General features: G+C 38.8%; 3 protein-coding genes across 3 annotated transcripts in view; 1 reads left to right on the top strand and 2 right to left on the bottom strand.

The window, feature by feature from the left end:
• Nucleotides 1-194: 194 nt before the first annotated feature.
• Nucleotides 195-4,988, bottom strand: LOC107097795 (chromosome unknown open reading frame, human C12orf43). Its single transcript, XM_015395091.1, has 6 exons — nucleotides 4,853-4,988; nucleotides 4,694-4,724; nucleotides 1,084-1,182; nucleotides 939-1,009; nucleotides 765-852; nucleotides 195-672 (listed from the first exon to the last, which is right to left on the bottom strand). The coding sequence occupies exons 1-6, from the start codon at nucleotides 4,971-4,973 to the stop codon at nucleotides 357-359; spliced, it is 726 nt and encodes a 241-aa protein (XP_015250577.1). The 5' UTR covers nucleotides 4,974-4,988; the 3' UTR covers nucleotides 195-356.
• Nucleotides 4,989-6,968: 1,980 nt separating this feature from the next.
• On the bottom strand, nucleotides 6,969-11,262 carry unc119b (unc-119 lipid binding chaperone B). Its single transcript, XM_015395089.1, has 5 exons — nucleotides 10,956-11,262; nucleotides 9,209-9,322; nucleotides 8,863-8,971; nucleotides 8,617-8,789; nucleotides 6,969-8,541 (listed from the first exon to the last, which is right to left on the bottom strand). Exons 1-5 carry the CDS (start codon nucleotides 11,188-11,190, stop codon nucleotides 8,429-8,431), a joined length of 744 nt encoding a protein of 247 aa, XP_015250575.1. The 5' UTR covers nucleotides 11,191-11,262; the 3' UTR covers nucleotides 6,969-8,428.
• A 370-nt stretch (nucleotides 11,263-11,632) lies between these two features.
• Nucleotides 11,633-13,181, top strand: part of pop5 (POP5 homolog, ribonuclease P/MRP subunit) — a 4,444-nt gene continuing 2,895 nt past the window's right edge. Inside the window, exons 1-3 of the mRNA XM_015395096.1 lie at nucleotides 11,633-11,652; nucleotides 11,745-11,897; nucleotides 12,435-12,448. Of these exons, the coding sequence (XP_015250582.1) occupies nucleotides 11,633-11,652; nucleotides 11,745-11,897; nucleotides 12,435-12,448 (187 nt within the window). The remainder of the gene's footprint in view (nucleotides 11,653-11,744; nucleotides 11,898-12,434; nucleotides 12,449-13,181) is intronic.

Raw genomic sequence — 13,181 nt, 5'->3', positions numbered from 1 at the left:
GAAGGTCCAGGAGAACCAGAACCTGTGATGTCTGAGAGGAAGACTCAGCTCCTAATGGTACCAAGAACTGATATATGAGAGAAAATTCAAATGCTAAAAACTGCTGAATTCAGATCAACATCAACATGTATTTATTCAAATATTTTGCTGTTCTCAGAAATTCTAACTTTGGCGACGGAAAGTTACCGACATTGTTTTTAATTTGCTTCTTTAAATGCTTTTTTTTCACTTTCCATGAGGATTTTTTATATATAACCTTGAACAATGGATGTAAAGATGTTTCATAAACAAGCGGGTGTCTGAGTTATTTTCGCCTCAACATAAAGCACAAAATCAGTAAACGGTAGAATAAAAAATTAGCTCGGAGATTCTTCTTCTGTATTTTTTTTATGCTTCTTCTTCTTTTTCCGTCTGACGTCGCCTGCAGGGCGTTCCTGCTCGCCGCTGCTTTGATAAAGAGCAGAGCATTCAGAGTCCTCCTGCTTTTCCTCTTCCTTGTTCTGTTTCTTCTTCTTCTTGACACGATGCTCTTCTTCTACTCTTTTCTTTTTTGCTCTGACCTCTGAGGCAGGAGGCTCTGCAGAGGAAGAGGAGTGTGTTGCAGGAGGTAACAGGTCAGTGATGGACACCGCTGCTTCTTTCAGCCGTGTCTCCATCTCACTGTCGCTGTCGCTGCAAACAGCAAAGAAACGCAGAACTTTGTGTTAAAGGGAAACATTTCTACAACTTAATGTTTTTAAAAAATGGAGGAAAAATCTAAAAACCTTGAGCTGAGAGGAGGACGACATCTGGGAGGTGATGAAGGCTTAGCAGCTTCCTGTCCTGGAACCGACGTGGAAAACAGACGAAATCCTGAACGGAAAGAAGCAGATGATTAGACGGAGTGGAGCAGGTTTCCGTGGCACCAAATCTGCTTAAATATAATCCTAGATATCTACCTTCATCATCCTCATCATCAGATTGGGACTGCAGACCTTTCAAGGCTGCAGGTTGAGTTTCTGAGATGAAGCTGAAGGAAAAGAAACGCTGATTCATATTAGGAGAAACTGTCATGGTGATCTGAGGGTTCAGGTTTTTCTCTACCTGTCCAGAAGATGCTCCAACTTTTTAGCCACATGTGTCCGAAACCCCTGGGTGACCTGGAGCTCGTTTCCATCGTGGTCATGCTCCGCAACGACAACACTGTTAGATAACAGCATTTACTCACTGTTCCTTTTTTTGCTAATTAGGGGGCTGAGGTAATAAATGTTGATTTTTTTTTGTTTTGTTTATTTCACAGTCAAAATTAGTTTGAATGTGTTTCCAAAAGGCAGCATGAAGTTAATTAGCGAGACTTTGTTGTCATTTTGTACACAGAGTGTATAAAAAAAGAAATTTCGTTCAGTACAGCTCTCAAGACATTTTTTTTTTTTTTTACTGCAGCCGTGATAAAGGTAAGAAGATATATATATTTTTTTATGTTGTATAAAATGTTTGTTGTTGTTTTTTTTACATTTTATACAACATTCAGCTGTCTAACGGCGGTGGGAAAGAAACTGTTCTGGAATCTGCTGGACCTGCATCGGGCAGCAGGGAGAACAGTCCATGGTGGGGGTGCGATGGGTTATGTTTTACCCGTCATTGTCAGGTCAGAGACTTAAGTCCCCGGTTTGTTTGTTTTTTAAGTCCCAACACTTTGCATTAATAGAAACACTGACTATTCTGGAAGAGTCTTTGCTAAGTGAAGGAAAACTGAGTGTTAAAAGGTATCTGTGTCTGTGAGACGTGGTGCAGAGAATGTTTATTTACCGTATTTTCACGACTATAAGGCGCATATAAACGTCTTTTATATAGTGCGGTGCGCCCTATGTGTGTTGTTACTGCGGACGTTGATTAGACCGCCATGAGAACGTTAAAGGGGGAAGTGTGGGTGATGATTGTGTATAAAAGAACAGGTATGTGCTTTATGCAGAACATTGTTGTCTTAACAACCCTGAAAATGGCAAAGAGACACGCCTATGAAGCACAGTTTAAACTGAAGGCCATCAGCTACCCTAAATCGAGCAGCCACGAGAGAATTCAAGATTAATGAATCTGACAGGTGAAGAAGATGCAGCAAAGGAACTTCAACCGCTCTACATCGGTGTGAAGCGGCCGTTCAAAGTAAGGCTGCGAGCGGCGTGGGAGCGATGGATGACAGATGGAGACCACAGTTTCATGAAAAGTGGAAGGCAGCGCCGGACAAGTTACGCCACAGTTTACGGATGGATTGTAGATGCTTGGACTAATGTGTCTGCTGGCTCTGTTGTTCGAGCTTTCGCAAAAGCCGGCATCATTTCCGAGGAGCCGCGCGGCACGGAAAGTGACTCTGACAGCGAAGAAGGGGAAATTGGCATGTCTGATTTAGCGCAGCTGTTTAATTCAGAAACAGAGGATGATGACTTTGATGGGTTTGATTAATACTTTGTAATAAATACATGAATAAAGCACAATCATACTCAGTTTTGCTCCCGCTCTATTTTTAAATACGCAGTAGAGGTATTTAAACGTAGTAGAGGACATGCACCTGTATATAAAACCCGCGCACTATAGTCCGGTGTGCCTTATGTGTGTGTTAAATACAGAAATGGCACACATAACTGAGACTGCGCCTTTTAGTACGGTGCGCCTTATGGTCGTGAAAATACGGTAATACAGTGAACCATGTTGCATCTAACTGTTGACATATTTAATTAGGTTTCCTGTTAAACAGACATTAACTGTCATTGAAATTATTTTGTTACTACCAAACTACATCCTCTCCCATTTTTAAAACTATATATATATATATATATATTTTTTTTTAAGTAATTACTGTAAATGACAGAAAGTTGTGTGTTATACACAGAACCTTTAGAAAATCACAGACAGTGTCTCAGCATGCAGTTAAATATTGATCATATTTCACAAATTATTTTCAGTTGCTCATTTAGTTTTTATCAAAACATCTAATCCCTAATCTCATTTCACTTTAGCATCTCATGACAGTTGATTTAAAATACATTATTAATTATGCAGAAAACATTTGTAATATCCTCAGTTCTTTTATAACAATAAATGCATTATATCTCCTCTTAATCTCTCATTTGATCTTTCAATAAATATTCTTTCTTGGATTTTATTTTTATTATTATTTTTCAGGAAAAACTATCTTGTAATTTGTAAGATTGTGTGCTCGGGTATTTAGAAATTAAGGTTAAACGATAGGGATCTAGGTCTAAAGATTCCAGGAAATGATCGGATTAAATAATGTTCATCATGGCACTGAAGCACAACCTCAACTAATTTTTTATAAGATATTAAATAGATCCTACTGGACCTCTTCCAAACTGGCAAGACTGAAACTCAGAAACACTGATTATGTGGGAGATGTAATGGAAAGGTTGGAACTCTGCATATGTTATATGAGTGTGATAAAACTAAAGACATGTGGAATGTGATTATTTTGTTTGTGAATAAGTTGTTGGTCAGAAACCCTGCATTATGCCTGTTAGGATTACTTCCAGATAACATTAAAATGTCAAAACATCAGAAATCTTGGTGCTGTTTATCTATGACAACAGGGTGCAGGATTACGCCACTGGAAATCTCCCACTCAGTCCAGGTTTAAGGAGTGGATGCAGGTTCTAAGTTCAATGGCCGGCTACTAATGGGTCACCTATAGGGTGGCTGGGAGGGAAGACACATTCAATCAGGTGTTCGGCCCATTCCTGGCTCAACTGCTGGACATGTAAATGTGTCTCCTTATATTTTATTAGATACAGGAACAGGATTGCTATAATAGACTTTCTAGGGTGTGATGTCTTGTTTTGTGATTTATGTTATATATTGTAGGTCTGGTTTGCATGGAAGAGGATTAGGGCCACTGGAAAAAAAAGTTAACTGATTTTAAAATTTTATTTCAGTTTAGTATGGGAAAAAAGTCAGAATTCAATTAATGTAGATGGGCGCCATAAAGGAAAAGATGTGGAGCACTCAGCTTCACTGACAAAGATTTGAGTTGTTTGAGGTGGCCATTGGTGGAAAATGATGGAATTAGGAAACTTTTTACGTGCCCGAGGCGTCCCCTCATTAATGGAGGAGCAGAAGGTCATTAAAACAAGAGAGCTAGTCTCTAAAACAGACATGGCTATGGCTTGATGCTAACATGTTTGTTAGCTGTCAGAATTCTGAGATTAAAGTCAGAATTCTGACTTTTTTCCCCATACTAATCTAAAATAAAATAAAAAAATAAGTTAACTTTTTTTTTTTTTTAGTGGCCCTAATCCTTTTCCGTAGGTTTGTTATCTACATTGTTGCTGTACTGCTTTTTTTTTTAATTATTATTATTGTTGCCTTGTTTTATGTTATTTGTGTAGGGAAGACAAAAAAAAGAAAAAGCTGGACAGTTGCTGATAAGTGCTCACAGTATGTTGTTCTGATCAATGTTACTGTAACTAGATAATTGGTGCTTTTCTGTATCTGTCTGACAAAAACAACAACAACAAAAGAAATTAAGGTTTAAAATGATAAATGACTGAAATGTCTGATCAGAGCATCTCAGATTAAAACTCCCTCCTTCACCCAGCTGTAAAAATTTACTCTCAGACTTTCCTTCTTTAACTTGAAGCCCAGATCTAGACAATCTATTTCTATGAGGTTTAATTTCTGTAAAATGTGTGAATCTAAAACTCACCGCTTTGACTCGAGTTTAACTCCATCCACATCTGAAAACAGACAAACATGCATCATTTAAAGTGAGACTAACTTTAATTTAGAACACAGACTGATGTGTTTTAATCAAAGATCTGCCGCATGTAGATTTATTCGCTGCAGCTTAAACTAAAACCTTCACCTTTAGTCTTGTTATTCTGGTTCTGGTCCCAAACAGCCTCCCTGCATCTTTTAAGCTCCTCATCGTCGCTGCTGCTGGACTCACTGGAAACTCTCACCATCCTTCCAGCGCCAGACGCCATCTTCAAACCACGTGCTGCTTCTTTCGCTCTGTTTTCAACCGAGGATTCTGGGTAATGTAGTCCTTTATCTCATTGGACGCCGCCCTAACTGTTTTTAATTCATTAGTTTTCTTTTGTTTTCATACTTTAACATTTTGTATGTTAGTATTAGGTCCAAATACATCATTTGGACATTTTAAGATTTTTTTTATTGCATTTTATCATTAAATAAAGACAGTAAAAACAAATGTTATTAGTGTCATTTGAGCTGTTGATTCTATCAAAACCGCATTTCAGTTTTTTATTTATCTTAAATTTCCAGGTTTTAAGTGGGAATAACAGAAAACATTATCTAAAGTGATGATTGAAAATGATGATTGAAAATCCAACATGAGAAACTTTATATCAGGGGTAACCAATTAAAAACCAGCAGGATCCGAATAAAGAAAATCATCAACCAGTAAAGGTCTGGAGGCATTTTTAATTATAATCCGTTACTTTAAACATAATTTAATTATAATCTGTTACTTTAAACAGAATTTTAAACTGAAATAAAGTGAAATTAGACACTATCGTTGGACAACATGCGGTAATTTATAAATGTTTTAAATCAGGTTGGGTCCAGATTAGCCAGCAGGTGGGTCTGGATCCGGACCGAGGTCCGGTAATTCGTGACCTCTGCTTTATATAAAGCATAAAGTGGCAGTAAATGCTGTTTATTACGGTAGCAGCCAGTCAAAATTTCCTCGCTATCCTTGATGGGACCTTGGCTGGTCCCCTACAATTCCTTCTTTAAAAAAAATTAAAAAAAGTCAATATTTGTGCTAAAATATTTTGTCATGATTTGTGGACATTAAGGTCTAAAGAGAAGCATCATCTCCTGGTCAGACCCTGTAATTCAGTGAAAGGGTGGAGAGTAAAAACTATGCAAGAGGGGGTCACTGCAGTGGCTGGAAGTTGGAGGGAAGTGGGCTGCCATTCGGCTGGTGTTTGACTGGATTTTATTGAATCATTAAATCCTTAAAGAACATATTGCTAAAGCTTGAAAGTGCAAAATAAAGAGAAATGCATACCATTTAACCTGTTTGGCAAAACATGCTAACAAGGACAATGAAACTAAGTGCTGGGTTTGCTAATTAGCCATTGCATATACAGCATTTGTACAGAACAACAGTTGCATGCTATTATCATGTAATTTTTTTTTGCACTCTTTGACCAAATAAAGTCGACTTTGTCACCTCACTGAATTTAATAGTAAAGTCAAACATATTTTCTCTAAATTAAAGCAGGAACATAAATAGTTTTTGGAGTAATTTAGTTTCTTGGGTCGGCGTTAAATGAATGCAGGTTAAGAAAACCGGAACTTTTTTATTACCTCAGCACAGCTTCATCACTGAGATTTACAACAAACCTACGCTGTTCACCCAGAACTAGAACCAAACATGGAGAAGCAGCATTTAATTCTTAAGCTCAACTGATCTGAAACAAACTCCCAGAAGACTGGAAAAGAGCAGAAAGCTTGAGTTCTTCCTATTCATTTAGAGCTGCCTTTGGCTGTTAAACCGTTAGCTGAGGTATTATAAGTTTCAGGTTGAGGTTGTGGTTCAATAGTTTTATTTTACTACCTGCTTTTGTTGTGTTTTTAATCTTTACTTGCTTAATTTTTTTCTATTTCAATGTTTTAATCTATCTAAAGCACCACTAATCATCTTTGTACTGAATTGAGCTTTATTAGTATAGTATTAGTAACTAACTTGTTTGTTAGTTTTCCTGGACTAACGTAAAATCGTTTTTAGGGCGTCTGTGGGAAGGAACATAGAACGGAACTTTCTGAACAGAAAATACTTTTTGTTTTTTCAGTTGCAGGGAATTTTATTTTCTAGTTTATTTGCTGTAAGATAATCCTTGAATGATTCAATTATAACATTTTTGTAATAAATAAAAATTTCACCTTCTAAATAAACTTTACATTTCTTTCTTAACCATAAAGATGCATCTTTGAACTGCTGAGAAACTTCATCTAAACAGAACCAGAGTTTAGGAACGATGAATTCAAACTATGAACAGCAGGGTGGGAATTTGTCCAACAATCGCTTCTTTTTATTTATTAATATCCTAATCAAATAAAAAAATGGGATATTATACAACAGCTTACAGGAAAACGGTCAAACAAAGAGCGTTTATGTGCTTATCAAGGCATTAGAGCAAAACAAAAACATCTCAGACGTCTGCAGCAGCCAGAGTAGCTCTGCTCTGTAGAAACATTTAAAACGACAAACATCAGAAACAAACACTAGAATGAAATTGTTCAAACATACGACTGAAATCCCACCGATCGAAGCCATTAATGGCCTCCATTATAATCTCCTAGGGGTTTAAAAACATGTAGCATCAGATTTTAAGGCACATTCCTGCTCCGTGCGTTGTTATTACTTTCCATGATTTTTATTTATATTTTTTTTAGGCACCTTTGATTTGAAAAGGCCTCCTTCCCGTACATTGAAACTCCACATAGTCACAGTAAACAACAAAGAGAGGAGAAATGAGGCAGCCGCTGGGAAGGAGTTTAAACCAAACCGCTGAACTACATGGAAGTAGAAAGCACTGCATTTTTTAAACACACACATTAAAAGGTCTCCAATGCCTTTGAGGGTTCCCTCTGGGTACTCCAGCTTCCTGTAAGGGTCAGGAAACATCCCTGTAGGGATAAATGGGCTCTTTAAAGCACCATTTGGTAGAAGTGTGCACCTGGTTGCTGAGTATAAAGTAAGGTGACCCTGTAGGTTTTATTAAATTAGAAGTTACTAATAAATCCAGAAGACAGATTTCATGAACTAAACAGGTAGAATCACATCTACAGGTTGAATCTAAACAAAGCAAACTAAACATATCGATGCCAACGCTGTGAAAATGTTAATAAACCTAATCTTTCGCAATTTAACCTTCATTCCTTCTAGATTTGATCAAACAGCAAACTTCCCACCACAGTTTAGACAGATGGAGATCTGTGATGATGAGATGGTCCTGCTTTTTCTAAACTGAAGGAAATCGTCTACTGTGAGTCAGAAAGAAAAAAAACAACAAAAAAAACGGTCTTATCAGACACAAACGGCTCCGATAAGGCATCGTATTTAAGGTCCACACAGCTCAGCGTTCATCTAACGTTTGAATTAAAATGTCTGGAAAACATCCAGTTTGCTTTTCCACTCAGGAAATCCAATTGTTTAAAAAAAAAAAAAAGAGTAAATCAGTGAGCGGAGGCGTCCCCTTCCAGCAGAGACGGCGGTGAATCGTTCAAACGGGGACGAGTCGGAACCCATCGGAAATCAGAACTGTTCGCAGTCCGTGAAGCGGAGCTTCTCTGAGGTACTTTAAGAAGGAACCATGATCTCGTCGTAAGGCAGAGGTGGTCTTTATTAAGGTGTCTGCTTTCTAGCAATAAAAATACTTCCTGGACCCGTTCCTTCGTTGGGGCCTTAAAGCCCCCCGTTGTAGGCGTAGTCTGCCTTGTTGTGCATGATCAGCTTGTTGTCCACAAAGTAGAAGCTGTCGGATTTGGTCTCGTAGGGATGCTCCACCATTTGGCGAACTGGAAGGAATCAGACAAGAGGGTCAGTGTGGATCAGAGCGGCGAGCCCGATCCTTTGAACCGTCAGAAACTCACTCAGGTCTTCGGGAAGCTGAGGGAACTCGTAGATGTGTTCGCACGTGTTGCGGCTGTTGGGTATGCAGAAGCCGAAGTCAAAGTCGAAGTTCTTCAGGAGCCGACCTTGGAAGTAATGCCTCTCGATCATCCGGAAGCTGTTGATGGGCCGGTCCCCCACGGTGAACTCAACGCTGCGGTTAAAGAAGGATCAGAGGGAAGGACAGAGGGAAGGATCAGAGGGACGACGGACTTGGGAAAACTTACGTCGCCCCGACGGTGCGAAGCTTGAGGAAGGCTGGTGTGAACTGGTATCGGACGAAGCGTCCCGCGCTGGAGTCTCCGTCCACGCTGTCCTCCTCTTTCTCTGCATGACCTGAGGCAGAGAAACGGTTCACTGAAGGGATCGGAACGCCTTAGGAGTGAACCTGCTGCATACCACCATTATGAAACAGGACCTCAACTGGTCAGTTCACTTCAACTTATTTCACTTTCTATCACATTAAACTTAATCTTCTTCTCATGTTTGTCGAACTTGTGAATCAAAGATTCATCAGAAAAGCATCAGTGTCTCTGACTGAACGCCCCTCAGTGACCTGCATGCATCACCCACCGCTGTTAGGAGGCTTGGCTATCTCAAAGAGGACCGTCCCCGTCTCCAGGTCTCTGATTTTAAAGCGTGTGAAGTCGATGTTGTAGATGTTATCCTCAGGTCTGCAAAGATAATCTGAAACAGTAGATAGAAGCAGGATTAGAAACTCAGCAGAGAAAACCTGAGTTTTTTGTTTTTTTTTTTTTTCTGCAGGAAAGAGAATCCTCCCAAAAGACGAAAAGCAACTATTGTGGTGTCTGGAAAAACTCCCCAACAACAAGAACAAAAAAAGTCCAATAGGCTTCGCTGACTAACTGAAGGCTTTACTGGAACTTGGAGTGTTTTTATGACGAGTCATGAGCCTCAAACCGTCGCTTTGTCACTTTAATTCAACTAAACATTGGCAGAAGAATGTCTAACTCTAAACACTCATTTATATGCATTCAAATGATGCATCTAACTAAAGAACTGGCTGTAACTATAATTTAATACAAACAATACAGCAGAAACAAAGTTCAAACAAAAATAAAATAAAAAAAAGACCAACTAGACAAATATTTTATAGGATAAATATTAAAAAAGGATTATTAAAAATCAGAAAATGTTCTCATTGCTTTATTCCCGTAACAAACACTGATGATTTTAAACCAAAAAAGTTTGTTTTCACAAAAAAGTTTGCACTTTTGAGACAGTTTTGTTCACATCTCAAGTTTAAACTGTCCGATTTACAAGTTTGCACTTTGTTTTAAATATAACAGGGAAAAAATAAAATACATGAGTGTTTTGAAACACAGTTGAACCACTTTTAATATTGTAAAAACAGATTGAATGGAAATTAATCAATTTAGAGCTGTATGAATCAAAATCGAATCAATTAAGGACTATGGCGAAAATACCCAGCCTCACAAATAATTGACTTTGACAACTTTTAGTGTTGTAGAGCTTTTATGACATTTCCGTTTCTTAAGGTGCAGCAGTGATCAGATGTATATAGTGTGGGAGAAAAAACATGGTGCAAAAAACCGTATTAACAGGGAAGTTCAGAGAACCAATATATATATGGTGCAATTATGCAGTGTTTTGGTTTGTGTTGTCAGTCTGATGCAGAGTCTGTGACATGATTCAGAGTTTTTTAAACAGTTCAGCTGTCTGATGGTGGTGGAGAAAAAGCTGTTGCAGAATCTGTATCGAATTGATGAATATTTGTTTAAACACTTGCAGTCTAAAGTTTGGTGAAGGATCTATGATGCTGTGGGAATATGATGCAAAACAAAAAGTTATTTTTAAACCCCAAATCCCATTTGTATTCATTTGTAAGCAGGATGTTTAAATTAATTGTTATTTAAACTGGATCAAATCCTAATTTGGCACCGATTCTGGAAAAAAAAAAGTATTTTTAGCATATATTTTTATTTTATTTTATTCATTTTAGACTTCCTGGTTTGCACACTTACTTAACTAGAATCTGGGATTCTGTTGAGAAACATGTTTCATGGCGAGATTTTTTGAAAGGTAATTTTTCAAAGTTATTTTTTTTTTCATGCCTTTAATAATTTCTCTCTCTCTCTTTTTTTTTTTTGTCACAGTTGTATCTAAAATGGTACCGAGCATGGAATATTTTTCTGGAGTTTGAAATGTTTGTATAAACAGCAGATTTCCCCTAAACAATAGAATATATTGTTCATATAACAGGGTTTAATTAACACATCGTCTTTAGTTTCCGTTATCAAACCGAACAACAAGCAGGAGTTTCGGGGACATTAGATACCTTCCGTGACCACCCGCAGACCCAGAACCTGGTCCGGGGAAATATCGGTCCCCAAAGCCCGGAGCTCATCCTCTGTGACCGGAGGCCACTTCTCCGTGTGGCTGCGCCTCGACTTCAGCTTCCTCAGCATTCCTCCGCCGGCGGCCTTCCTGTCCCGGTTGCTCTCCGTCGCTGTGTCCGCCTCCTTGTGGCTCTTACCGGCTGCCTGTGACGGTTTGTTTCGGGCTCCGTTCATATCACCCAAGGAAGCAGCGCAAGCGAGGAGCCGTTTTGTTTTGTGGGACGCTTCACAAACTGTAACTTCAAGATGGCGTTAAGCGTGAGGAGATGGAAACCCGAGGCTGTGATTGGTTGGGAGCTCAGGATGCTGCCATGGTTACCAAAAGGGGTGTGAATAGCTTGATGCTTTGCTCTTCCCTTTTTATTTCGACTGTAAATTCGATTTTTTTTTTTTTTTTTATAATTAAAACATAACAATTTAATAACGTTACGTATATTTTATTGCGCAGTTAGCTTTCCAGGCTTTGTCCAAATTGAAATCCTTTTTACCCCGTCGGTCTCAAAAGCATCCGTCAGTAACCATTAAAATCCACAAGGGGGCGCCCGAGTGGCAGCTTCAAACAGGCGAGTAAAGTTTTTGTTGACGGAAGTTCCCACGGAAATAAACAGAGGCAACGATGGTGCGGGTGAAGTCAAGGTAGACACGTGCTTTTAGTAAACATATGAGTTTTCTGATTAATATAATGTATTTTTGATTCATTTGTGATTGAATCTGTTTTATATCGGCAGGTATTTGCTGTGTGAGATAAATGTGTCTGACAGGAGGGATCTGCTGAAGCTGGATGACCGAGCTGTTGCGGGGGCGGTGCGGGCAGCAGTGGCCAGAATTCACGGGGACTATGGGACCGCTATTTGCAGCACCAGGTTCTGGGGTGAGATCTAGTAGATGACTTAATTTATGGGTCTGACCACATCGTTGATTTAAAGGCAGAAGGCTGCAACATCAACCAACGGGGACTGTGTTAAAATACAGATAATCAGTGATTGACAAACTGAAATCAGGTGAAAACGAGAGATTAAGAGCTAAAAGAGATACATTAAAGGGGCGATCTCTACAAAATTCATCTGCCATTAACCCCAAAATGAATGAATTCTGCTGGTTTATTTAAAGAGCAACAAGATATGCAAGAAGTCAGACAATCTAAATAAGTGATAAAAGTCTCAATCAACCATTAGATCTGAACGTTTTGATCTTTATTAGATCTGCAGAATAAGAACGAAAGTATGAAAATCCAGTTTTTCAAAGTATGAACAGCATAAAAGGGAGGAAACATCTGGACATGATTTCTCTAGCCTGTAGTTTAGTTGTAAAAAAAAAAAGGAGGGGTTGGGGGATTTAATTTTTTTTAAATATATTTTTGGAAGCATACATAGCCTAATTAATATAGTCTATAACCTAAAGCAATATGCATGGTATAGTTGTACCATGTCAGGTATGTCGGTCAATATTTTCAATCGTTGGGTTTAAAAGTTCACAGCTCACTATATTTGTTCTCACACTGAGCGGCCCGAAGCTCTGATACGACCTCACGACGGCCGACGGAATTTCAAACATGTTTGATTTTCTCCTGACCTCACGATTCCTGATCGGGAGGTGGTAGTGAGCGGCTGATCGCCCCTCATATCCCCCTGTACACTACATGATGCACAATGAGGCTGAAAGTCAGCACGACTGGAGAATCGGCCCGTAAAGGGCAAAAAATCGCACAGTGTATCTGTCCAATTAATATAGTCTAAAACCATTAAGCAATATGCATGGTCTGGTTGTTACGTGTCAGGTGCGCCGGTCATTGACCTTGACCAAGACACCTTACAGTAGAACTGCAGTCAGTCCCTGGACTGGCATGGATATCACTGCCCCTACATGGTTAGGGACTAATGTCCCACTGGGATCAGCTTCATAGTCATGGTAGGACACTTCTTTGATTTGATTCATTTTGCTTAGGTTACTCGTAAGTAGTGTTGCGGTCAGTGTTGGGAAAGTTCTCTTTCTACGTGAACTAGTTCAAAGTTCAGTTCACACATTTTAAAATGAACTAGTTCTGTTCATAGTTCATAATTCAAAATTTTGAACTAAGTTCACAGTTCCAAAAAATTAACTAGTTCATAGTTCTTTTTTTTCATATATTGCTCAATTATACGGAGCCCCCCCTGATGACATGGTCA

This window comes from Cyprinodon variegatus, unplaced genomic scaffold, assembly GCF_000732505.1.
Source record: "Cyprinodon variegatus isolate N-32 unplaced genomic scaffold, C_variegatus-1.0 Scaffold725, whole genome shotgun sequence".
In the NCBI taxonomy this organism is placed as follows: domain Eukaryota; kingdom Metazoa; phylum Chordata; class Actinopteri; order Cyprinodontiformes; family Cyprinodontidae; genus Cyprinodon; species Cyprinodon variegatus.
Note: the sequence above shows the minus strand (reverse complement) of the source record. Positions and strands in the feature narration are given on the sequence as shown.